This window comes from Ranitomeya imitator, chromosome 9 (genome assembly GCF_032444005.1).
Source record: "Ranitomeya imitator isolate aRanImi1 chromosome 9, aRanImi1.pri, whole genome shotgun sequence".
Lineage (NCBI taxonomy): Eukaryota > Metazoa > Chordata > Amphibia > Anura > Dendrobatidae > Ranitomeya > Ranitomeya imitator.
The window spans coordinates 32,133,300-32,160,743 of NC_091290.1; the positions used below are offsets into that span (position 1 = coordinate 32,133,300).

General features: G+C 45.2%; 1 protein-coding gene across 1 annotated transcript in view; it reads right to left on the minus strand.

Annotated features, from left to right (window-relative positions):
* Positions 1-471: 471 nt before the first annotated feature.
* Positions 472-27,444, minus strand: part of PGGHG (protein-glucosylgalactosylhydroxylysine glucosidase) — a 36,718-nt gene continuing 9,745 nt past the window's right edge. Inside the window, exons 6-14 of the mRNA XM_069740310.1 lie at positions 27,293-27,424; positions 26,109-26,220; positions 24,510-24,582; positions 22,834-22,970; positions 16,007-16,140; positions 14,665-14,760; positions 13,137-13,234; positions 6,029-6,240; positions 472-651 (exon numbers count right to left, since the gene is read on the minus strand). Of these exons, the coding sequence (XP_069596411.1) occupies positions 596-651; positions 6,029-6,240; positions 13,137-13,234; positions 14,665-14,760; positions 16,007-16,140; positions 22,834-22,970; positions 24,510-24,582; positions 26,109-26,220; positions 27,293-27,424 (1,050 nt within the window). The 3' untranslated portion in view covers positions 472-595. The remainder of the gene's footprint in view (positions 652-6,028; positions 6,241-13,136; positions 13,235-14,664; positions 14,761-16,006; positions 16,141-22,833; positions 22,971-24,509; positions 24,583-26,108; positions 26,221-27,292; positions 27,425-27,444) is intronic.

A 27,444-nucleotide genomic window follows, 5' to 3' on the forward strand; every position in this document is an offset into this window, starting at 1 on the left:
CTACCGAACACGTGGAGAGACTCACCAGCAGGGGATGTGCCGACGTGTGTCACGGTGGGTGCAGTCCAGTCAGAAGAAAAGGATCCGGCGTATAGAAACGCTAGCGGGAAGGTGGGCAGGCAGAGGTGATGAGCCGCAATTAAATAAGGTAGTACGGAAGCTACGTAGAGCCAGGGAAAGCCCCGGCCGGTGGCGTCCCTGGATACGAGCGGGGAAGGGGAAAATAGCTGGCACGAGGCTCAGCGTGTGACGTCACAAAGTAAGTACGGGGCTTGTATGGTTTGATTTGCGTGTTATTGTGTCACATTTACTTTTCATAGGTCTGTTTGTTCCATCTGTCTTGCCCTTTCAGCGCGGATTCAATTGTTTTCATAAAACAAAAAAAAAATTACCCCTCTCCCCGCCATAATAAATGCAACTGAAAACTTACATTTTGTAGGTTCTTTAAAGCTAAAATATCTAGGTGGCGGGAATGATGGGATTTAATGACCACTTGATATAATGCACCATACTGCTGGTGTTCTTGCCTGTAACACCTGATAAATGATATATGTAACAGTCGTCAGAAGAACAGATTTGTGCTTGTTTTATTCAATCAGGAGGTCGTCGTCTGAACGCGGCCTGCTTTGGTCGAAAAGGACACTGGTTGACCTGTAGGATGGGAAACACAGACAAGCACTGATTGTATCGATTCATCCATCTACAGTCCCATGCAGCCCTTGTCAAAATACAGTGAAAAGAACACAATCTCTGCCAGGAACAAAATTTTAATGTGACTTATTTTTCTGCAACACTTGTCTGAAAAATAAAATTAAAAAGTGACCTGTTCTGTTATTTAAGTAAATTTGTTCTATTCTATTCATTTGTTTTATACGGATTTTTTTTTCCACATATTTTAAATATTTGTAATTACTACATTAAAAAAAAAAAATCTTGTACATTTCTGTTGTGAATTCTGTGGCTGAGTTCACTTCTGTGGTCACAAGTGGTATTGCAGTCTCTGGGCTTCCTCCCTCAGGTGTTTTGGTGAGCTCGTTGGCTGCCTTGCTATTTAGCTCCACCTGAGTCTGTCTTCCTTGCTCCTTGTCAATGTTCCAGTGTTGGATCTGAGCTACTGCATCTTTCCTTGGGCCTGCTGCTCTGCTAGATAAGTGCTTCTAGTTTGTTTTCTGTTTTTTTCTGTCCAGCTTGCTATTAACTTTTGCTGGAAGCTCTGAGAAGCAAAGGGGTGCACCGCCGTGCTGTTAGTTCGGCACGGTGGGTCTTTTTGCCCCTTTGCGTGGTTTTCGTTTTAGGGTTTTTTGTAGACTGCATAGTTCTCTTTGCTATCCTCGCTCTGTCTAGAATATCGGGCCTCACTTTGCTGAATCTATTTCATTCCTACGTTTGTCTTTTCATCTTGCTAACAGTCATTATATGTGGGGGGCTGCCTATTCCTTTGGGGTATTTCTCTGAGGTAAGTCAGGCTTGTATTTCTATCTTCAGGCTAGTCAGCTCCTCAGGCAGTGCCGAGTTGCATAGGTAGTGATAGGCGCAATCCACTGCTGCTTATAGTTGTGTGAGGATAGATCAGGTACTGCAGTCTACAGAGATTCCACGTCTCAGAGCTCGTCCTATTGTTTTTGGTTATTGCCAGATCTCTGTATGTGCGCTGATTACTGCACGCTGTGTTGCCTGATTGCCAGCCTAACACATTTCCCACTGGTCACTAGGACTAGTGTAGGACTCCTACTTCCTGCTGGTCACATGGACATTAGCATCATTAGACTGACCAAGACCCTATCTCTAGTGTAGAAGCGTTATGTGAGCATGCTCTAATCTCCACAAAGGTCATTTGAGAGAAGGGTGAGGAGTGAGAAGGGTGCTTTTATAGAGATGTTGTCAGTCATTGGAGGAGGAGAAGGTGAGCTGTGACATCACATATTGTGAGTGATGGATATTGTGTTATCCTATGGACATAGAGGTGTGATCATTCATGGTAATTCAGTCTGCTATTATAATAAGACAGCCGATTAGAGTTCACTACAGAACAGGCAGTGTCCAGCATTATAGAACAGTGTGAAAATTTCAAGATCTGTGTTTGTTTTTTATTTACGTGAAACGCAAGATTTAAAGAAAAAAAAAAAAAGTTAAGTTGTTGAAAACTATTACTATTTAACAAATAGGTCATTTTCTGATGGCACATTCCCTTTAAATTATGGTACTTTTCTTAATTTAAATCACTGCCATAAAAAAATGAAATCATAAAAATTTGGAATATGGGCATCCTGTATACACACTTATTTGTGAATCCACTACCTTTGTACTTTTCTCTGTGTTTAGCAGTAGCTATGGACTGAAGGGAAGCCATGATGTTACTGTCCCATTCCCCCCTCCCTCCCTAAAAATGTGATAATATTCAATCACCAAATATACTCCAGAAGGGTGGTAATAAAAGATACAACTCATCCTGTGGTATAAACAGCAGAAAAACTGTCTAACTTTTGGAGAAATGTGATAAAATATAAATTATTATAATATATATATATATACACATATACACACACACACACACACACACACACACACACACACACACACACTGTATATATTCGAGTATAAGCCGAGATTTTCAGCCCTTTTTTTAGGCTGAAAGTGCCCCTCTTGGCTTATACTCGAGTCGTTGTCCAAGGGGGTTGGTGGGGGAGGGGGAGAAGCGGCTGTCACATACTCACCTGCTCCTGGCGCGGTCCCTGCATGTCCGATGGTCTCCGGGCGCCAGCAGCTTCTTCCTATGTTCAGCGGTCACGTGATACCGCTCATTACAGTAATGAATATGGACGCATATTTATTACATTAATGAGCGGGTACGATGTGACCGATGAACATAGGAAGAAGCTGCTGGCGCCCGGAGACCATCGAACAGTGAGAAGCTGCCAGGGACTGCAGCGGGAGCAGGTGAGTATGATGGGGAGGGTGAGCATTGCGTGATATTCACCTGACCCCGTTCCGTCTTCCGACCCTCTGCCTGTGACTGTTCAGGTCAGAGGGCGCGATGACGTGTTTAGTGCGCGCCGCCCTCTGCCTAAACAGTCAATGCGGAGGACGCGGAAGACGGGGTGGCGCGCAGCGGTGGTACGGGGAAGGTGACTATCGCAAGTGTCGGGGGCCTGAGCGACAAGAGGGGAGTATGTGATTTTTTTTTATTTAATCGCAGCAACAGCATATGGGGCATAATCTATGGAGCATCTTATGGGGCATAATCTACGGAGCATATTATGGGGCATAATTTATGGGGCATAATCTATGGAGCATCTTATGGGGCACAATCTATGAAGCATCTTATGGGGCCATCAACCTTTATGGGACATAATCTATGGAGCATTGTATGGGGCCATCAACCTTTATGCCGCATTGTATGGGGCATAATTTATGGCGCATCTTATGGGGCCCATCAACCTTTATACAGCATTGTATGGAGCATTTAAATGGGCCATTATTAACCTTTATGCAGCATCATTATGGAAAATATTTTAATATGGAACATCTTATGGGACCCATCTTAAACTGTATGGATCATTATATGGGGCATATTTTGTATGGAGCATCTTATGGGGCCCATCATAAACTGGAGCATTATATGGGGCTCCTGATTCAATATGGATATTCAAATACACTTAACCTACTGATGCCTCGATTAATTTTACTTTTATTGGTATCTATTTTTACTTTTGACATTTACCGGTAGCTGCTGCATTTACCACCGTAGGCTTATACTCCAGTCATTAAGTTTTCCCAGTTTTTTGTGGCAAAATTAGGGGTCTCGGCTCATACTCGAGTATATACAATATATAGATAGATATATATATATATATATATATATATATATATATATATACACACACACACACTAAAGACTAAAAGATTGGATATGATATTTGGTATTTGCAAATCGCAATGAGCTGTAGAATGAAGTTATCATGTATTTATACTGCATAATGCTTTCTGTAAAAATAAAAGGCAAAAAAAGATTAGAAGATTTACAATTTCTTCCGACATATTTGACGACATCATAACCCCCAAAGTAGCAAAAGGATTCAGTAATGAAATTTAACACGCCCAAATAGTCTTCTTGACCTGATTACAGATCTTGTCAAGATTTACAGATTTGTCCAACATCAATCTAAGGGTATCTGCACATTGAGTTTTTTGCGGAGTTTTTGGAGCGCAGAAACTCCAAGCTTTTGAAATATTGAGGATTTGAAAAGTTTCTGCTCAGTTTCTGCTCCAAAAACTCAGGAAAAAACTTAGTATGCACATACTCTAACGTGTATTGACATATTTAGGAGTTTAGAGATCAGCCACTGTGTAGGCGTGTGAAGTGTGTCCATGTAGTAAATCAAGGTGTTAGATTGTTAAAATTTTGACTATTTTTTTTTATGGTTTCATTAAAAACATTGCATCGTTTATCTTTTCCAGGCTTTTTGTTTCTGTGCACATTCAACTTTCATGTTGTTATAAGTCATCTGAGAGGAGCTCAGAAAACGACAGATGAAAAAATTACAAATTCTCCTGTTAGGCTATCAACACGAGCTCTCTGATGGATTCTCAACTAACTCATCCTGCAGCCAAACAGGATAAAGAAGGCAAATGGTGGAAACATTTTTAATGAAACCTAAGGAAAACAAATATTTTAGGCTCCAAATACTTGCATTTAATTAAAAAAATAATTGCACCCGATTTACGGTAACTTCTTCAGCCCAGTGCTCCGCCATATCTACTGGAAAACAAATCTAATCAATAATAAATCAACTGAACTTGAATGGCCCATAAGAATAGAGCCCAAGAGCGCTGGAAAGGTGGGAGGTATAGGAATCTGTCAGAGGGTGGCATAAAGTAATGATACAGATCCTCACCCCAGTGCTTAATATGCCGAGTGCTGGGGTCTGAGACACTTGTCAATCAGAGACGGGTAAGGCCCCTTTCACACATCAGTTTTTTGCCATCAGTCACAATCCGTCGAATTTTGAACAAAACGGATCCCTAACAGATTGTGAAAAACTGATGCAACGGATCCGTTTTTTTTTTTGCTGGAACTGACTAGCTGATCCGGCTAATTGGATACTAAAAAAAAAAAAATAATAATTGGAGCATGCTCAGTTAAAAAAAAAATGGAATCAATTGCCGGATTCTATCATTTGAGGGATCCGGCACGATAGGCTTCCATTCTAGCAAACGACGGACAGCGACAGTTCCGTCGCTGTCCGTTTATTCGACATACACAAAAAACGTTACTTTGTCCGTTGTCTCCAGTCGCCGGACAGACAATTTTCGATGGATCCGGCGAATGACGGATGAAACGTGAGGCTATCCGTCGCAATCCATCGCTAATACAAGTCTATGAGAAAAAAACGGATCCGGCGGCATCAGTCGCTGGATCCGTTTTTTTTTTCAAAATTCGATGGTTTGCGACTGATGGCAAAAAAACTGATGTGTGAAAGGGTCCTAAGAGAAGGTGCTGCAGGTCCTGAATGTTGAGCTTTTGGCAACACATGTACATCATGTAGGGGACTCCGACACTACATTTGGTAAGAACTAGCACTGAAATGTTCAAGTGCTCGGTACTCGAATTGAGCAGGACGGACGCTCGGACGTGCTCGACTCGAGTAGCGAGCATAATAGAAGTGAATGGCAAACTACCATTTTTCAGGAGGAAGGAAAAGTTCTCCCACTCTCTGTGCCCAGCTCAGATAATTCAATTACAGGGATCCGTGCACTCGAGCACCACACAATACTCTGCACTATTTCCTGCTCAACCGAGCACCCCGATGATCGGCTTGCCCATCTCTACTAAGAACTGATTTTATGAATCAACTGCCAGATAAAAATAAGTAACAGGGCCAAAGTAGTAAGTAAAATTTGACATGTGTAAAAGTTTGGAAACTTCTTACACACAATGAAATTTAACTTGCAGAGTTTCTGTAAGGATATAAGAATGCAGAATTCACAGATAACACTTCTAACTTGCAGGAAACCACACGTAACTTACCGATGTGCAGAGGAATACATGGTGTTACGTCATCAAATGCAATGACCAGTGGATACTTCTGAGAATCGAGAACTATAGTCAACTCCACTGTTGTGAGGTCCTTGGAAAAAGTGAAATCGATCTTATTGCCGAGATAACACACTCCAGTAATAGATAAAGCTGTTACATCACCGGTGAAAATGGGATCAAACTGCAGACACTTCTCTGTGATTCTACATGAGAGAAAAAAGAAAATATCTTATGGTACCTGTATTTGGTCCATGTTTTCAGTACATTATTTGACAAATTAGGCTACTTTCACACTAGCATCGGAATTCGGCCCGTTGCATTGCGTCGGGCCGAGATTCCGACGCTAGCGTTGTTAGCACCGCACAACGGGTGCAGCGGATGCATTCTCCGGCGCATCCGCTGCTCCACTGTGAGGTGCGGGGAGGTGGGGGCAGAGTTCCGGCCGCACATGCGCGGTCGGAAAAAGCGGTCCATCTGGAGCAAAAAACGTTACATTTAACGTTTTTTGCTCCCAGCGGTCCGCCACAACCATCGCACGACGGTTGCAACGTGTATCAATACGTCGCAATGCGTCGGTAATGTTACGCTATGGGGCAAAAACGCATCCTGCAAACAACTTTGCAGGATGCGTTTTTTCCCCTAAACGACGTATTGCGACGTATTAAAAAAACGCCAGTGTGAAAGTACCCTAAAATGGGATTTCTCAAAATCATTCTTCACCAGCTCACTGCTGTCAACGTCCTACTTGTGCTCCTCGATGCTTGACAGTTCGGTCCAGCGGCACGGTTACTCTGCTGACCTAAACTGTGCCCAATACAATGTCGTAAGCAAAGGCAGATTGGTCTCTGTAGCATCGGAGGAGCGCAGGGATACAAGATCCAACCAGCTACTTTTGGGATTTTGACAGCAGACCTGGCCAGCTCCATCAAAGTAGGCAGAGAATGGAGAGGGAAGAATGGTAGCGCGAGACCACTGAAGTCATCAAAAGGGTATGCCAGAAATGTTACTACAGTCCCCACACGGATACGCACACCACTGAGAAAAGGAGTTGAATTCATTACTGATCCTATTAATAAATTTGGCTAACCCAACTCCTGCACAGCCCTTCATTAAGACAAAGGTATACGACGCCAGTCTTAATGAATTGGCCTTATAGAGTTTTTTCAGAGTTTTTTTTTTTGGAAGCGAAACCTCTCTAAAATCATCCTCAAAAACTCTTGAGCTCATAATTCATTACTATAGCAAATTCACTTTGTGATTGATGAGAATAGTTTGGGGGTTGTTTTAGCTTTTTTTCACTCCATAAAGATTAGAAAATAAAAGGCCTGGCAGAAAAAAAAGTGCTTGACTCTTCTTAAAGTGGATCCAAAAAGAGAGATTTTTGGTACTTACCATAAAATCTCTTTCTTGGAGCCTTCATTGGGGACACAGACAACCGTGGGGTGTATGCTGCTGCTGCTGCTGCTGCTGCTGCTAGGAGCCTGACACTATTGACACTATGCAAAAAAGGAAAAAAAGAGTAGCTCCTCCCTGACAGTATACACCCACCGACAGGCGCCAAGCACCTCAGTTGGTGTAAAAAAGCAGTAGGAGAAGCGACATAACTCAAAGTGTAAGTACCAACTCAACTGGGGCACCAGGCCCCAAACACGGTACCAGAACAAACAAGTAGGGAGGGTGCTGTGTCCCCCAATGAAGGCTCCAAGAAAGATTTTACGGAAAGTACCTCTTTCTTTATCGCTTCATTGGGGGACACAGACAACCGTGGGATGTCCAAAAGCAGTCCCAGAACAAGGTGGGTAGAAAGAAACTAAGAGAATGGCTCAGGTCGGCCGGTGCGCAACCATCGCCTGTAGCACCTTCCTAACAAAACCTGCATCAGACGAGGCTTGGGTATGAACCCTATAGAACCTCGTAAAAGTGTGCAAAGACAACCAGGTTGCGGCTCTGCAAACCTGCAAGGCGGAGGCCTGGTGACAAACAGCCCAAGAAGCTCTGGTGGAGTGGGCTCGCACCCCCGGAGGAGGCCATGTCTCATGAACACGGTAGGATTCTGATATCGCTGATCGAATCCAACGCGAGATCGTGGATTTTGACGCCTGAAGGCCTTTCTGACGACCCTCGGAAACAACAAGGAGAGAATCGGATTGACAGAAAGGGGCAGTTCTAGAAAGATAGACCCGAATGGCCCTGACCACGTCCAGTTTGTGAAGAGACCTCTCGAGGGGATGAACCGGGGAAGGACAAAATGAGGGGAGGACGATGTCCTCATTGATGTGGAAAGCAGAGACCACCTTGGGAAGAAACTCAGGGGACCTGTCTAAGAACGACCTTATGCTGATGAAGAATCTGAAACTGGGAACGGCAGGTTAGGGCTGCAAACTCGGAGACCCTCCTAATAGATGTGATAGCAATGAGGAAGGCCACCTTCCAAGAAAGAAGGGAAAATGACACGTCCTGAAGAGGTTCGAAGGGAGCGGCCTGAAGAGCACCGAGAAACAGATTAAGGTCCCATGGTTCCAACGGGGAATGGAAAGGAGGGGCAAGATGCGCAACTCCCTGTAGAGTCCGGCGCTATCAGGATAACAGGAATCCCCTCTAACTTTATCTATTTTACTACCCTTGGGATCAAGGGAAGAGGGGGAGGAACAGGTAGGGAAGTTGAAACTGGGACCACGGTATTACTAGAGCGTCGTGGCCGATGGCCAGAGGGTCCCAAGATCTGGAGACAAACTGCGGCACCTTGTGGTTCATCCGAGACGCCATAAGGTCGACAACCGGAATGCCCCAGCGAAGACAAATTTGATCGAAGACTGCGGGATGGAGAGACCACTCGTCCGCTGCCAGACCTTAGCAGCTGAGGAAATCGGCTGCCCAATTCTCGACCCCTGGAATGTGAACGGCTGATATGGCTGGAACGTGACGTTCCTCCCACCGAAGAATCTTTGCTGATTCCGCCATTACTTGACTGCTGCAAGTCCTGCCCTGGTGGTTCAAGTACGCCACAGCCGTGGCATTGTCCGATTGAACACAGACGGGTAGGCCCATCAGGAGAGACAGCCAGTGGAGTAGGGCAAGGAAGATTGCTCTGATCTCCAGGAGGTTGATGGTAAGAAGAGCATCCTGGGTGGACCAGCGACCCTGCACTGTGTGATGTCGAAAGACTGCTCCCCATCTGAGCAGACTGGCATCGGTGGTGATGACCTGCTACTGAAGGGGAAGAAAGGATCTTCCTCTCAGGACTAAGAGTCCACCAGGTTAGGGACTGACGAACTTGGAGAGGAAGGTGAATGGGACGGTCCAAGGAATTTGTGAACCTGTTCCAGGTGGATAGCAGAAACAGCTGGAGAGGGCGCGGGTGGAACTGGACGAAGGATACAGCCTCCATGGAGGCAACCATCTTTCCCAGGACTCCCATGCAGAACCAAAGTGAGCGGGGAGCTGGGTGTTTCAGAGAACGGACCGCTTTGAGGAGAACGGTGAATTTGTCTTTCAGGAGAAAAACGTGAGCCAAGATCGTGTCGAACTGGAAGGACAGGCGCTGGAAAGGAATCAGAGAGGACTTGTCTCGGTTGATAATCCAGACAAGACGAGTCAGAGTGTCCAGAGAGATTTGGAGACTTCAAGCACAATCTCGAAGAGACGACCATTTGATCGACAGATCGTCCAGGAAGGGGATAATTAGATTGCCCCTGGCACGAAGAACGGCCATGACCGCCGCCATGATCTTGGTGAAAACCCTGGGGGCAGAAGCCAGGCCGTGAGGAAGGGCCGTGAATTGGTAGTGATTGTCTTGGATTGCAAACCGAAGGAATTTCTGATGCCGTACACAAATGGGAACATGAAGGTACGCATCTTGAATGTCCACCAAGCAGAGAAACTCCCCGGGTTCCATGGCGGCGATCACTGACTGCTGGAATTCCATCCTGAAGTGGCGGGGTCAGACATGGAAGTTAAGAAGCTTTAAATCCAGAATCGGACAGAGAGAACCATCCTTCTTCGGGACTACAAAGAGGTTCGAGTAGAACCCGGAAAACCGCTCGTTGGAAGGAACGGAGACGACTACTCCGGCGGCAACCAGTGACGCCACGGCCTGAAGCAAACCGGGTAATTGGGTCGGTTGTTTAGGTTTGGGTGTATGAGAGAGAAAAAAAGCGATTTTCCGGGAAGGAGGAAAATTCAATTTTGTAGCCGGAGGTAATGATCTCTCTGACCCAGGCGTCGCTGACCGCCGACAACCAGACGTCCTTGAAGAAAAGAAGACTGCCTCCCACCCTGGAAAGAGTCCCAGGTGGGTGCGACTCGTCACTTAGAACGGTATCTGTTGGAACGGGACCCAGAGGACCTGGAAGGTTGACCCCTGGGCCTCCAACTTGGGGTTGGCTTGTAAAAAGGTTTTCTGCATTCGCCCGAGGCCAAGGGGCGCTCTTGTTGTGATGAAGAGTCTGAAGCTGCAAACGGGCGGAAGGGACGAAAAGGCCGAGGGACTTTTCTATAGAAAAAGCATTTTGGCATGGACTGAGGAAGAGATGTGCTCTTGCCTCCAGTTGCGTCTGAAATAATCTGGTCCAACCGAGCTCCAAAAAGCCTGGAACCCTGAAAGGCTAAGTTAGTGAGGGACTTCTTAGAAGTAGTATCAGCATTCCATGCCTTCAGCCAAAGAATGCGGCGAATAGCGACAATGTTGCTACTCGCCCTGGTCACACAGGCTGCTGCATCTGCATTTGCCGGCGTCGTTAATCTGGTCTGCAAGTTCGGCTAGCTCGTCTGGAGAAGCTGAAGCCAAAATGCCCTGGCAAAGAATTTTGGCCCAGGCAGAGACCGTCTTCGCCACCCAGGTGGAGGCGAAACTGGGACAGAGAGAAGCGTCCGTTGCCTTGAAGGATGATTTGACTAGTGCCTCAATTTGTCTGTCCGTTGTGTCCTTAAGAGACGCACCATCCAGTAAGGACAGAACCGTCTTAGAAGAAAGACGAGAGACCGGTTGGTCCACTTAGTAGGACTCTGCTCACTTAGAAAGAAGATCAGCACTAAAAGGATATAGAACGTCCAGATGTTTTCTGCCCGAAAAACACTTTCCGGGATGCTCCCATTGCTTAGACAGGGTAGACTCAAACACCTCGTGGTTGGGAAAGGCGCGAGAGGGATGTTTGACCCGCTTAAAGGAAACGGAAGGATCCTGGGGAGGAGCCTCGTCCTGTTTTAGTTTGAGTGTTTGAGAGATAGCCGAGATGAGACTATCCACGATAGCCTGCATACTAGAAGTCTGGTCTGAACCGGAGTCAGACCCGGACTGGGAATCCACATCACACCCAAGGTCCTCCTTCGAAGAGGGGAATTGGGAAGAGGAGAGCAGCTTGAGTGCTGCGGAGGGACCCGGAGAGCTGGATGAAGAGCCAGACAGAGTCCTCTTTCTATTTCTATAACGGCTGGCTGGTTTGTCTCTCTGAGGGTCGTTATCAGGTGTGTGCGAATCACCATGAGAGACATTCGGAGCACTGGTGGCTGTGGACAGCTGTGGAAGTCATTCAAGCGCCTGAACCAGAGACTGGGAAACCTTAGTCAAGTCAGATACTGACTGGGACATAGCAACGGCCCACTCTGGGGGAGGGGGAGTGCACTCATCCCGAGAGTCGGAAGCTTCCTGCGGTGCAGACATGGTAGGAGGGTTGCAGGACTGGCAGAAAGGCAGCGATTAGCCTACTGACCACTTTTTCTTGCAGAGAGCGCAGGTGTAATGAGTTATGGTAGGTTTGGAGAGGGAAGCTCCAGAAGAGTTGGACATAAGGAGATCCTGAAAACGCTATACTAATAATAACGGGCTTAGGTGAACCTGTAGCGGTATAAGGGAGATACCGAGGAGAGGAGCAGTGATGGCGCCGAAAAACAAGCCTACCATAGTGCAGATAGAGTTATCTGTGTCCCCCCACCACGATCCCTCCGTGCACGGAGTTGCAGAAGCAGGAGTCTCTGCGGTGAAGAGGAGGAGCGTGCCTAAAGATTGACCGCTGAGGTGAGCGAGCCAAAGCTCCTGATAGGGCCGCGCAATAAAGTGGGGGTGCCACATTTGAAAGACCGGTCTTGAGTGGAGGAAAAAGAGCGCTGAGAAAGCGCACCCGAGGTGGGGGGTGTGGCCAACCGGGGCGGAAAAAGTAAGATGTCGGGAAGGAAGAGAACCGAAGGAGCGCCGGGACACCCAGTAATGTTAGAATACTGCTGGGGAGTTAAGGGACGATGATCCATTACCGTCCTTGTAATCCGGCTCCACATGATATGAGGATCGTCCAGGGGCCCATGATAGAGAGGGTCGCTGGATCAGGAATCCTTCATCCAGAAGACGGTATCAACCCTTAAAGCGCAGGGAGAAGGTCACCGCCGGTGACCACCGTCTTCCTCTCAGCCCTCTCCGAGGAGAGGGGTGAGGGGGACATTTTTGGCTAGGACCGCCACCAGTTAGACCCTGGAGCACCTGTGAGGGTGACAGGGGATAATGTCCTGCTGGCGGTCTGAGAGTTGCGATGTGGGCGACACCACACTGCTCGCTCAGCCGCCTCTTCTGGGAAGGCAGAGTGAGAATAACACCCTGTTTCCCTGAATTGCTGTATCTGAAAGACAAAAAGAATGTTACTAAAAACAATAAAACCTGTAAGGGAACAAAGGTTAGCAGCGGATCTGACGATCCAGGTTCGCGCCCTACAGACACTAAGCACAAACTGGGGTGCTTGGTGCCTGTCGGTGGGTGTATACTGTCAGGGAGGAGCTACTCTTTTTCCTTTTTTGCATAGTGTCAGCCTCCTAGCAGCAGCATACCCCACGGTTGGCTGTGTCCCCCAATGAAGAATGGGGCGATAAAGAAAGAAATCTTTCCAAATTAAGCACTGTGCAAACAAAAGGCTGGAAAAAAAAGTCTTCTAAATCTGCTTCAGGAAACTCTTTATGAAAAGAAAAACAAGTTTCCTCAAGTGGTTTCTTAGAAAAATGAAGGTATCGTCACATATAGCAGCAATTTTGTCACAATTCAAAAAGTCTTTGCAAAAAAATACGCAATATTAGGATGCAAAGAATAAAATGAACATCAAACAGGAAGATACATACAGACCTGAATCCTGTATAACCAAATAGTATCGCTTGCAAAAATCCTCCCATGCCTGTAAGGAAATTGACAGCTCCAGAACCATCAGCGTTTTCAGTCCATATCTGAAAGTATAAAAAAGGTACAAAAAAATATCATCAGCTAACACATTGGCGTGTTTCTCTCACCATGGAGACATCATCATCTTTACACATATAGGATTCTAATAAAGTCGAATATTAATCCTTTCCAATCATCTGCTTTACAACCATGGCACGTCGGGTGCAGTGTGTGGAGCCGGGTCAGGAGCTCAGCATACGTAGCAGATGCCGGCCGGAGTACTGACAGCATTTGCCCTTGGGAACCTGTCACCCCCCAGGCGTTTGTAACTAAAAGAGCCACCTGGTGAAGCACTAATGCTGCATTCTGATAAGGTGGCTCTTTTAGTTCGGATCCCTGGCACTGCTCCGATAATCGCTTTTGAAATTTGCCCCTCGAATGGGAGCGCAATTGCACATGCCCGAAAAAAAAAATAACAGTGCAGGCGCCGGGGACGCTAAGGAAGGAAGAGGAGGCGGCGCGCAGAGGCCATGAGTGACGGCTGGGAGACGTCTGGATTAGGGGGGAAAGACCTGCCCCCAGGACGATTTCACGGTATGAGGGACAAATTTCAAAAGCGATTATCGCAGCAGTGCCAGGGACCCGAACTAAAAGAGCCACCTTGTCAGAATGCAGCATTAGTGAAGCACAAGGTGGCTCTTTTAGTTACAAACGCCTGAGGAGGTTCCCTTTAACAGCAGCGATCTGAGCTTAGCTGCTGTTAATCCCATAAGCAAGCTGTCAAACACAGACAGCGGGCATTTAAGGTGCACAATTCCGGAGTACGCCGTTTTGGATGCCCTTCGAGCTCTGCTGGATTCCGATGGGTTGCCAAAACAGCTGAAGGCCCCCAGGCTGCCACATTGGTACTCGTGCGAGTCCCAGTCTTAGGCTAGGCTTCATAGGGCACTGTCATTTTAGCTGTGGTATTTCAGTATATAAAGAAAGGGATCAGTCAATCAAACGCTCAAGTCCTGAAAGAGGACTAACTAAAAGTGAAAAAAAAGCAAAATTTGTAGTTTTTTGGTATCCAAAGTTTCCCCCACAAATGCAATAAGAAGTGATAAAAACATGGTATAAGCCCAAAATGGCATCAATATTAACACTGGTTTGGCATGCAAAAATGAAGCCATAATAAAGCTCCATTGATAGAAAAAAAAAAGTTATGGATCTCAGAAAATTGAGAAAAACAATATTCAGAAAGTGGTCTTTATAGTGGAGGCCGAACTTGCACACCTCCGTTCCCAGTAGGAGTGTCGGAGACTCCGCTATCACCGGTGGTGCCATTGATAATGAATGGCGTGGAGGTGCACAAGCTCGACCTCATCTCTACTCAGAAGGGGCTCGTCATAGCTCCGTTCCCGGGATCAATGGGATCTCAACAATCGGGAAATTATCCCCTATTAAATGCTTAGTGGAAAGCTTCCAAATGTGACACCACCTCTTTAAATCTAACCTTAAATGGATCGGTTATATTTGGAAAGCATTTCTTCAATTGTTGTTCTGCCAGTTTCGCTTCTTTTAATTCCATATAACCAATTGCAAACATGCTCTAAAAAGAAAAAAAAATAATTCTATTATACACACAAAAAAAATAAAAGGGACGTACTGCTGTATAAACCTTGACTATTATATTACATAGCCAACAAGGGGGCAGATTGGAAGAATAGAGAGTGGTCGGTTTCCGAGCAAATCCGCCCGAAGAATGAGCATGTCAGTCCTTTTAACTGCTTCAGGGTTTCCAAACTTGTGACGTAAGACAGAACATGTGCACTATGCTATTGTTTTGATATCGCGATGCGCCAATTTCATTTTATGGTGCTTTTCCAGACAGATTCTGGGTGATGACGCCAACTCTCCAATTAAAACTTGTGTCATTTTTAACTCCTAAGAGGAGTCTTTGAAGAACTTCTGCTCTGAAAGTTCAGGAAAAAAATTCCAGTGTGAATGCCCCCTCAGGGCACATAAAAACATTGATCGAAGTTAATCAACGTTGTTAAACAGATTTTCATCAGTGAGTTTCTCCTCTTCGTTGCAAGGTTTATCACAGACAGCACACGGACTGCATACTGAAGCCTCCTATGTGCTGCCCGTGATTTTTAGGGACCCGTAGACTTGTATTGATCCGTGACAAGGCTTAAAGATTGACGTCACTGTGAATTTGACACACGGTCAACAGAAAAAAAGAAACGGACAAGTGATCAGACCCACAGACTATGAAGGGTATGCGTTCATTAGGTGAGAACCATGGCCAGAACACATATGCGAATAATGGACGTCTGAACGTGGCATTAGTGGGATTGTTGGCTAAAGAGGTCATTAAACTATCTTTGTGAGCAACACATCTCCTGGAGTGCGTGCTACTGAGAATATTCATATTGAATGGGGACAGAAATAAATTTAATGTTAGTAAAAAAAAAGGCCTTAAAGAATCAAAATTCAAGCTGTAATACAGTTGATTAGTGCACGATGCCTGCAAAAAAAACTGCTAGCCATACATTCATACCTATACATATTTCACTACACTAACCTTAAAGGATTTGTACCAATATTGGAGTTGTCCGCTATCCATTAAATCGGGAATAACTTACTGGTAGCGAGGACACCCAATAATCTAGAGAACTGCGCCTGCCTGAATGGACAGGAGAGAACATCCAGTCTTGGTACGAACCCTTTAAGAGCGCCATCGCTGTGTTCCTTCTCTCGTTTTCATGTGTGGTCTCCCCATAATCATCTGAAGTTTTGCATTAACCCAATCCAATAAGCAACCAGTTTGTCAATGCTGTATACGTATTTACCCAGGTCATGGCGGGTCCGTCAGGGTCTGTAACGGCCTCATAGATCTGCAGATCATTTCTGCGATGTTCTGGAGACATTGGAATCATCAGAGGATAGCCGAGCAACACCACGTCCGCCTGTTTAACCTGGTCACCTGTTCAGATTTAGAGCGGATGGTGAGGACAGGGCACCACAAAAAAAATGCAAATCAATCATATCCCCTAAATCATCTGTGTCTACAAAACGTAGCTCCAGCTATATGTAAGAAAGCCATGTCAAATATTAAAGGGGACTTGACAGCCGATACATGCTACCCAGACCACGAGCCATGTATCAGACCCTGGCTCTATTATTCCAGCCAGGTATGTTTTACTCTGAAATGCAGCGGTGTTTCACTATCAAATATGCACTTGACAGCCGGCTGGTGACCATGCAACTCGGGTAACTAGTCCAAGATGCCAGTCCCCGCATAGGGAGACACCTGTCACTCAAAAGCCGCAGGGTCTACCAGGGACTAGTTATCCGAGCGCCTCAGTCCATGCATAGGGAGAGACCTGTCACTCAAAAGCCGCAGGGCCTACCGGGAACTAGGCATCCGAGAGGCTCAGTCCACTCATAGGGAGAGACCTGTCACTCAAAAGCCGCAGGGTCTACCAGGGACTAGTTACCCGAGCGCCTCAGTCCATGCATAGGGAGAGACCTGTCACTCAAAAGCCGCAGGGCCTACCGGGAACTAGGCATCCGAGCGGATCAGTCCATGCATAGGGAGAGACCTGTTACTCAAATGCCGCAGGGCCTACCGGGAACTAGGCATCCGAGAGGCTCAGTCCACTCATAGGGAGAGACCTGTCACTCAAAAGCTGCAGGGCCTACCGGGAACTAGGCATCCGAGCGGATCAGTCCATGCATAGGGAGAGACCTGTCACTCAAAAGCTGCAGGGCCTACCGGGAACTAGGCATCCGAGAGGCTCAGTCCACTCATAGGGAGAGACCTGTCACTCAAAAGCCGCAGGGTCTACCAGGGACTAGTTACCCGAGCGCCTCAGTCCATGCATAGGGAGAGACCTGTCACTCAAAAGCTGCAGGGCCTACCGGGAACTAGGCATCCGAGCGGATCAGTCCATGCATAGGGAGAGACCTGTTACTCAAATGCCGCAGGGCCTACCGGGAACTAGGCATCCGAGAGGCTCAGTCCACTCATAGGGAGACACCTGTCACTCAAAAGCCACAGGGCATACTGGGGACTAGGCATCCGAGAGGCTCAGTCCATGCATAAGAAGAGACCTGTCACTCAAATGCCGCAGGGCCTACCGGGGACTAGTCATCCAAGTGGCTCAGTCCACGCATAGGGAGAGACCTGTCACTCAAAAGCCACAGGGTCTACCGGGAACTAGTCATCCGAGAGGCTCAGTCCATGCATAAGAAGAGACCTGTCACTCAAAAGCCGCAGGGCTTTCCAGGGACTAGTCAGCTGAGCGGCTCAGTCAATGCATAGGGAGACACCTGTCACTCAAAAGCCACAGGGTGTACCGGGGGACTAGTCATCCAAGAGGCTCAGTCCACGCATAGGGAGACACCTGTCACTCAAAAGCCACAGGGCATACCAGGGACCAGTTATCCGAGGGGCTCAGTCCCCGACCTGGCTTTTAAATATAGGGTTTCTCTGAACACCACAGCATTTCAGAGTAAAACAAACCTGGCTGAAATAATACAGGCGGTGTCTGATACAAGCTGCCATAAGTTCAGCACAGTTTCCCGAGATACAGAAAGGTGTGACTCGAGCCTATTACTTAGTATCATATTTAACCCCTCTGTGACCTTAGACGTACTATCCCGTCGAGGTGCCCTGGGCTTATCTGACCCTGGACGGGATAGTACGTCATAGCCGATCGGCCGCGCTCACGGGGGGAGCGCGGCCGATCGCGGCCGGGTGTCAGCTGCTTATCGCAGCTGACATCCGGCACTATGTGCCAGGAGCGGTCACGGACCGCCCCCGGCACATTAACCCCTGGCACACCGCGATCAAAGATGATCGCGATGTGCCGGCGGTGCAGGGAAGCACCGCGCAGGGAGGGGGCTCCCTACGGGCTTCCCTGAGCCCCCCGCAGCAACGCGATGTGATCGCGTTGCTGCGAGGGTCTCCTCACCTCCCTCCCTGCTCGAGCCCCGGATCCAAGATGGCCGCGGATCCGGGTCCTGCAGGGAGGGAGGTGGCTTCACAGAGCCTGCTTAGAGCAGGCACTGTGAAGGCTGCAGCGCTGCATGTCAGATCAGTGATCTGACAGAGTGCTGTGCAAACTGTCAGATCACTGATCTGTGATGTCCCCCCCTGGGACAAAGTAAAAAAGTAAAAAAAAATTTTTCCAAATGTGTAAAAAAAATTAAAAAAAATATTCCAAAATAATGAAAAAAAAAAAAAATATTATTCCCATAAATACATTTCTTCATCTAAATAAAAAAAAAAAACCAATAAAAGTACACATATTTAGTATCGCCGCGTCCGTAACGACCCGACCTATAAAACTGTCCCACTAGTTAACCCCTTCAGTAAACACCGTAAGGAAAAAAAAAAAAAAACGAGGCAAAAAACAACGCTTTATTATCATACCGCCGAACAAAAAGTGGAATAACACGCGATCAAAAGGACAGATATAAATAACCATGGTACCGCTGAAAGCGTCATATTGTCCCGCAAAAAAAGAGCCGCCATACAGCATCATCAGCAAAAAAATAAAAAAGTTATAGTCCTGAGAATAAAGCGATGCAAAAATAATTATTTTTTCTGTAAAATAGTTTTTATCGTATAAAAGCACCAAACCATAAAAAAATGATATAAATGAGGTATCGCTGTAATCGTACTGACCCGAAGAATAAAACTGATTTATCAATTTTACCAAACGCGGAACGGTATAAACGCCTCCCCCAATAGAAATTCATGAATAGCTGGCTTTTGGTCATTCTTCCTCACAAAAATCGGAATAAAAAGCGATAAAAAAATGTCACGTGCCCAAAAATGTTTTCAATAAAAACGTCAACTCGTCCCGCAAAAAACAAGACCTCACATGACTCTGTGGACCAAAATATGGAAAAATTATAGCTCTCAAAATGTGGTATTGCAAAAAATATTTTTTGCAATAAAAAGGGTCTTTCAGTGTGTGACGGCTGCCAATCATAAAAATCCGCTAAAAAACTCGCTATAAAAGTAAATCAAACCCCCCTTCATCACCCCCTTAGTTAGGGAAAAATAAAAAAAAATGTATTTATTTCCATTTTCCCATTAGGGCTAGGGTTAGGGCTAGGGTTAGGGCTAGGGTTAGGGCTAGGGCTAGGGTTAGGGTTAGGGCTAGGGTTAGGGCTAGGGTTAGGGTTAGGGCTAGGGTTAGGGCTAGGGTTAGGGCTAGGGTTAGGGTTAGGGTTGGGGCTACAGTTAGGGTTGGGGCTAAAGTTAGGGTTAGGGTTTAGATTACATTTACAGTTGGGAATAGGGTTGGGATTAGGGATAGGGGTGTGTCAGGGTTAGAGGTGTGGTTAGGGTTACCGTTGGAATTAGGGTTAGGGGTGTGTTTAGATTAGGGTTTCAGTTATAATTGGGGGGTTTCCACTGTTTCGGCACATCAGGGGCTCTCCAAACACGACATGGCGTCCGATCTCAATTCCAGCCAATTCTGCGTTGAAAAAGTAAAACAGTGCTCCTTCCCTTCCGAGCTCTCCTGTGTGCCCAAACAGGGGTTTACCCCAACATATGGGGTATCAGCGTACTCAGGACAAATTGGACAACAACTTTTGTGGACCAATTTCTCCTGTTACCCTTGGGAAAATACAAAACTGGGGGCTAAAAAATAATTTTTGTGGGAAAACAAAAAGATTTTTTATTTTCACGGCTCTGCGTTATAAACTGTAGTGAAACACTTGGGGGTTCAAAGTTCTCACAACACATCTAGATAAGTTCATTGAGGGGTCTAGTTTCCAATATGGGGTCACTTGTGGGGGGTTTCTACTGTTTAGGTACATTAGGGGCTCTGCAAACGCAATGTGACGCCTGCAGACCAATCCATCTAAGTCTGCATTCCAAATGATGCTCCTTCCCTTCCGAGCCCTCCCATGCGCCCAAACGGTGGTTCCCCCCCACATATCGGGTATCAGCGTACTCAGGACAAATTGGACAACAACATTTAGGGTCCAATTTCTCCTGCTAACCTTGGAAAAATACAAAACTGGGGGCTAAAATATAATTTTTGTGGAAAAAAAAATATTTTTTATTTGCATGGCTCTGCGTTATAAACTGTAGTGAAATACTTGGGGGTTCAACGCTCTCACAACACATCAAGATGAGTTCCTTAGGGGGTCTACTTTCCAAAATGGTGTCACTTGTGGGGGGTTTCTACTGTTTAGGTACATTAGGGGCTCTGCAAACGCAATGTGACGCCTGCAGACCATTCCATCTAAGTCTGCATTCCAAATGGCGCTCCTTCCCTTCCGAACCCTCCCATGCGCCCAAACGGTGGTTCCCCCCCACATATGGGGTATCAGCGTACTCAGGACAAATTGGACAACAACTTTTGGGGTCCAATTTCTCCTGTTACCCTAGGGAAAATACAAAACTGGGGGCTAAAAAATAATTTTTGTGGGAAAAAAATTTTGTTTTATTTTTATGGCTCTGCATTATAAACTTCTGTGAAGCCCTTGGTGGGTCAAAGTGCTCACCACACATCCAGATAAGTTCCTTAGGGGGTCTACTTTCCAAAATGGTGTCACTTGTGGGGGGTTTCAATGTTTAGGCACATCAGTGGCTCTCCAAACGCAACATGGCGTCCCATCTCAATTTCTGTCAATTTTGCATTGAAAAGTCAAATAGCGCTCCTTCCCTTCCGAGCTCTCCCATGCGCCCAAACAGTGGTTTACTGCCACATATGGGGTATCAGCGTACTCAGGACAAATTGGACAACAACTTTTTGGGTCCAATTTCTCCTGTTACCCTTGGTAAAATAAAACAAATTGGAGCTGAAGTAAATTTTTTGTGTAAAAAAGTTAAATGTTCATTTTTATTTAAACATTCCAAAAATTCCTATTAAACACCTGAAGGGTTAATAAACTTCTTGAATGTGGTTTTGAGCATCTTGATGGGTGCAGTTTTTAGAATGGTGTCACACTTGGGCATTTTCTATCATATAGACCCCTCAAAATGACTTCAAATGAGACGTGGTCCCTAAAAAAAAAAATGGTGTTGTAAAAATGAGAAATTGCTGGTCAACTTTTAACCCTTATAACTCCCTAACAAAAAAAAAAATTGGTTCCAAAATTATGCTGATGTAAAGGAGACATGTGGGAAATGTTACTTATTAAGTATTTTGTGTGACATATCTCTGTGATTTAATTGCATAAAAATTCAAAGTTTGAAAATTGCGAAATTTTCTAAATTTTCGCCAAATTTCCGTTTTTTTCACAAATAAACGCAGGTACTATCAAAGAAATTTTACCACTATCATGAAGTACAATATGTCACGAGAAAACAATGTCAGAATCACCAGGATCCGTTGAAGCGTTTCGGAGTTATAACCTCATAAAGGGACAGTGGTCAGAATTGTAAAAATTGGCCTGGTCATTAACGTGCAAACCACCCTTGGGGGTAAAGGGGTTAAAGAAACCGGATTTTTTAAAAAAATTTTATTTTTACCACTGCTACAACTGGACAGTGCAAACAGCATACACACAAAACTTGCAAAACACATACACCACAAGTGATTAGCCAAAAACCCAAAATAGGCCAGCCTCATAGTGGTGGTGTAACTGACAGATTTATTTAAAAAAAAAAAAAAAAAATCAACAATAGATATCAAACTTTGTGCTGACCTCAAACCAAACTCTGCGCAGAACAAATCCTGTAAACTGAATTGGTGGATATTGGTAGATGTAACCATAAAATAATGGCGGGAACTAAGCTGTAATACAGTCAGGCTCCCGCCCCTGATCCAGGGATCAGAGAGAAGTCAGATCCTCGTACATAACCCCCTAAATGCCGCAGGCAATATCTTAGGCAGCATCTAAGGTGTGGACAGTGGGAATGGTCTCCGTCTGCCAGGCCTTTGGCACCCTGACTCCATTACTCGGTGCTTATGGATTCGCCATGAAAGTCAAGAGCTAAAGAAAGGTCCCCAGTTCGGACATAGGTAGAATATGCAAAAGTTAAAATGTAAAGGTGCTTAGCTATCGTTTTTCGATCATTGAGTACAAAAGCCATCCAACCACGTCAAGGTGACCTTTTAATGTGGATGGCCCCTTACCACTATGTCTCCTACGCTCCATGTGCCAGACCAGCCTCATCTGAATTGGGACGTGAAAGAAAGCCAGGAATTGCTCTCAATTAAAACCTTGTCTATGAAGGAAGTGTAGATAGAGGTGCTGAGCCCTGGAGGGGGCCACACACCCCAACGTATACCACAAAAAAATACGCTATGTGGCCAAAACACAAACATATACTGTATATACACGATGCGTCAGCACACTGCGATGAATTAATTTTAACATTCACGGCAATATTGGAGTTCATGTATAGTCGCAGTGTGCAGACACCGTGTATATACGGTATATTGGCCACATTTGTGCACCCGTAGTTTAATACTAAAGGCATGTGGGTCCTATTTTTTAGGGTGGAGGGGGAGGCGGTTCATTGTGAGCTGTGTGCCTGGTTTTCTTTCACTCCCCATTCAGACGAGGTTTCTTGGGACCATAAGACGCTGAATTATTTGAGCAGCAAAAGTATGCAGCATCAAAAACTCCCCAAAAACTCATGGTGGGAGTTTAATCCATACGGTCACGAACACATTTTACTCTAGAGATTCATAGATACCTAGTTTGTAGCCATCATATTCCGGATGGAAATTATTTTTGTGATCAAACGGGACTTTAATTTTGTTTGCTACTTCGCTCCATATTTCTGGGAAGGGTTGGTGTAAATCCTTTGTGAGGTCCATGGCAAAGTTTAGGCTGCAGAAGAAAAAAAGGAAGGTAAATATCCCAAAATGATCATCTTCTGTTACATCCTATAGAATTACAGAAACACCGGCTACTACCTACAAGGATGTTCACATAGAAATTATTACTATGGAACTAAGACATACAGATTTTAAGGTGAGTAACAAAAAACCTACTTTCCCTGACCCGATCTGTGGCCGTCAACTCATCGTCAAACGAGGCATGAGCTGAAGATCTGGGAGGAGAGTAACATTAATTCGGAGTATCTAGTCTTTTCCAAATGACTGGACGCAGAATCCACAACCAAGATCCTCTGATGTGTAGCGGCCAGTAGCGCTGGTGTGCAACGTGGAATCAATACGTTTTCCAGGACCCAACAAAGTTTCCATGAATAAAACAAGTATTAAAATCCATCTATCCATACAAAAATGAGCCAAAAAGGAAGATGTTACGAGTATCAAACCCCGGATTCTTAGTAATAACAAGTGGGCAAAATCAGGGTATATAACAGCTATATAGCTCCTCATAGCAAAACTGTTCATGTTTTGGTTTTTTTTTACGCGTTTTATTTTTCTTCCTCTTGGTGACTTCCACTCACGTCTAGCAAGTTTTGTTATTCAACAGAATCAGCCACTGGTCACGATGGTCCCGAATACTAGATCTACAGAGTCTCAGGTCCTGCACGCTACATAGCAGCGTGTTACCAGGGCTCCCCCTACTGGTATAAAATCCTACATAATCATCCTCGCACTCAGCATGACAATGCTCTATATTGGAAATACTGACGCATCCATGCATAGGTGCGAAAATTAAAAAAAAATAAAAAATTACACACACTATATAGTTGTTAAATGTTGATTGTTTTGTAATGTTAAAGGGGGATTCCCATCTCCAAGATCCTATCCAAATATGTAGAAGGTAAAATTATAATATTAGCAAATACCTCCAATTAGAAATGTAGTGTAGTTCTTCTGATTCACTAGGTCCCTTAACCCATGTGCATGATATTGCAGTAGCCTAGGTATCCATGGTTACGACCACCAGCAACTAACTGTCACTATTTAAATAGTCATAACCATGGATACCTAAGCGACTACAATGCCCTGCTCATGGGGTAAGCGACATAGCGAATCAGAAGAACTACGCTACATTTCTAATTGGAGGAATTTGCCATTATTTTTACACCTATTACATATTGATATAGGAATACCCCTTTAAAAATCACAGAAAAGAAAATAATCTACCTTAATTATCATAACAGATAAAATGTAATGTAAGCATGTACGGTATATATTCGAGCTCAGCTATGTGGCAATATTGTGTGCACTAACCCTGCATGACGCCACATGGAATCCATACAGGTTAGTGTTACCGACATCTCCATTTGTGTATTGTTGTATGGTGTCGGCATGGATACAACACATTATAAGAAAAAAAAAAATACATCTTGGTGCAAAATCAGGCGCTGTATTACAGATCAACACAGCGCAGATATGTAATATGAAGCGTTAAAGTAATAGTATGAGATAATATAGTAATCAAAAGCATCACCTGATCTGCGCCAATGCATTTGTATAGACAGAGTTGTTCACATCACTGTGATATTCATCTGGAGGCATCACCCCTGTAGGGAAAAATATATATACGATACATTAAAAAAATTATTTTGGTCTTTCAACGTCACAAAGTTGCCATTTTATTAATGAGTATGCAAAATACTCAGTAGTCTGATAAAGGGGTGTCTTCTTCATGAGGCAAATGGGTCGGGTGGGGGTGTCTACATTTGGGACTACTCTCTATGTAAACTCTGCATGATAACCGGCTCCCATTATTGCTAGCTACAGTAGAGCCATCCTTGTATTAAAAGGGATGACCACTAGTGATGAGCGAACGTGCTCGGATATCATGTTATCGGAGCATGCTCGGGTGTTATCCGAGTGTCTTCAGCGTGCTCGGATAATATGTTCGAGTCCCTGCAGCTGCATGTCTCCCGGTTGGCTAACAGGTACAAAACATGCAGCCGCAGGGACTCTAACATATTATCCGAGATAACACTATATCAGAGCACGTTCGCTCATCACTAGTAGCCATATTTAAAGTGGCATATTATAGTGACAAGGACACTCCCTTATGACTCCTACGAGTACAAATGGCATTTGGCTAATAAACACAATCAATGACTACAGCAGCCTCATAGTTAGAAGCCCAATGAATGCCGGAAAGATCGCTCTTATCCCACCTCCCCTGACCTCTGCACAGTGATCAATGGCTGACTGCGGAGGATGGAGATACACAGGAGCAAGTCGGTCACGGCGGTCGGTAATCTTTACATGGCTAACATCATTTCTTCTTAAGGTACCTTCACACTCAGCGACGCTGCAGCGATACCGACAACGATGTCGATCGCTGCAGCGTCGCTGTTTGGTCGCTGGAGAGCTGTCACACAGACAGCTCTCCAGCGACCAACGATCCCGAGGTCCCCGGGTAACCAGGGTAAACATCGGGTTACTAAGCGCAGGGCCGCGCTTAGTAACCAGATGTTTACCCTGGTTACCAGCGTAAAAGTAAAAAAAACAAACAGTACATACTTACCTACCGCTGTCTGTCCCCGGCGCTCTGCTTCTCTGCACTCCTCCTGCACTGGCTGTGAGCACAGCGGCCGGAAAGCAGAGCGGTGACGTCACCGCTCTGCTTTCCGGCTGACCGACGCTCACAGCCAGTGCAGGAGGAGTGCAGAGAAGCAGAGCGCCGGGGACAGACAGCGGTAGGTAAGTATGTACTGTTTTTTTTTTTTTACTTTTACGCTAGTAACCAGGGTAAACATCGGGTTACTAAGCGCGGCCCTGCGCTTAGTAACCCGATGTTTACCCTGGTTACCAGTGAAGACATCGCTGGATCGGTGTCACACACGCCGATTCAGCGATGTCTGCAGGGTGTCCAGCGATGAAATAAAGTTCTGGACTTTCCTCAGCGACCAACGATCTCCCAGCAGGGGCCTGATCGTTGGTCGCTGTCACACAGAACGATTTCCTTAACGATATCGTTGCTACGTCACAAAAAGCAACGATATCGTTAACGATATCATTATGTGTGAAGGTACCTTTAGTTCCTATTCCTTTACTACCTACCCCTAGCAGTGTGAGTGTGTACCTGTAATATGATAGCACTCTTCTTCCTCACTCCACACAACTCTGCTACACCAGTAATCAGCGATCGAGCTCACCACGTCCCAGCCGCCACTCGAAGCAAAAAAATCCACGTCCTATAGTATAAATCAATAATAATAAAAAGTTTTATACAGGCATCATCTCCATTTAAATTCCCAAAAAAACAGGACTGTGATGGAACAATTCACTATAATGAAGGAGACGGAGTGTATCTGTACGCCATCGGGCCTCCATTCCAGTGGTGGCAACTGACACAGAAGCAAAGTAGACTATTGGGTCATTTACAGGTGCCATTACTAGTAACTACTGTAGGGTATTTGCTCATTTGGTTTAGTTTTTTCTTGGGTTTTGTCGGTGACATGGCCACAGTGTGAACCTGCTCTTAGACTTTGCACGTATTCCAGCTTATGGTTCGGATCATTTCTTTGATTTTACATCTGCCTTTAAAAAAAAAAAGCAAGACAAAAAAGCAGACATAGCACATGAAAGGGGGCCAAAGGCAGTCCAAAGTGACTCTTGCCTGCCCGATTTGCTATAATCGCCCAATAAGAGATTCCATCTGAATGCCATTTTTTAGGGATTTACACAAAAATTGTGAAGTAGTTCTCAGTGAAGAGCACAGTATGAACATGAACCTAGCCTTAGAGCCTCAGGGCGGTCCCATGTTGGGGTCTCGGTAAGGGGTATGTGTATCGGGGGCACACACGCAGTCAAATCTCCGTCCAGTCTTGCATATTTCTGTAGCAACATTGTGGATCACATTTTAAGAAAGGTGATAGACACATTGCAGAGAAAATATGGGGACTTGTAGGAGATCTGCAAATGAAATGTCCAGTGGGCAAGAACCCCAAGAGGGTTCATATATCTACATAAGAGGAGATTCTGGAATACCCCAAAAACATCTGAACAAGAAATGAAGATAAGTCCAATGTTCGCCTTCTGCTGTGATTTCCAATTGCATTCTTATTTTCTTTACATTTTACACAACGTCCCTCTTTTGTTTTGTTTTTTAATTTGGGAAGTATTTCTTCCATCCTAACATGGATGAATCATTTTGTCCACTTTATCCTATAGTCAGGACCTAATAAATGCGTTAATACAATACTATCTGCCAAGTAATTCATAGCACACCACATAAAATAAAAAATAAAAAAATCGGATTGATACCTTGGTCATGTAATAGTACTGTCTGAATATCATCAGAACATCGCCATTAATGTGAATTTCCTGATCTCCATATATATTCTCTGGACAAACTTCATATCCTGTTAATGCGCTTTCCCAGGGGAATTTTGCACCCTAAACGATGAAGAGAAATT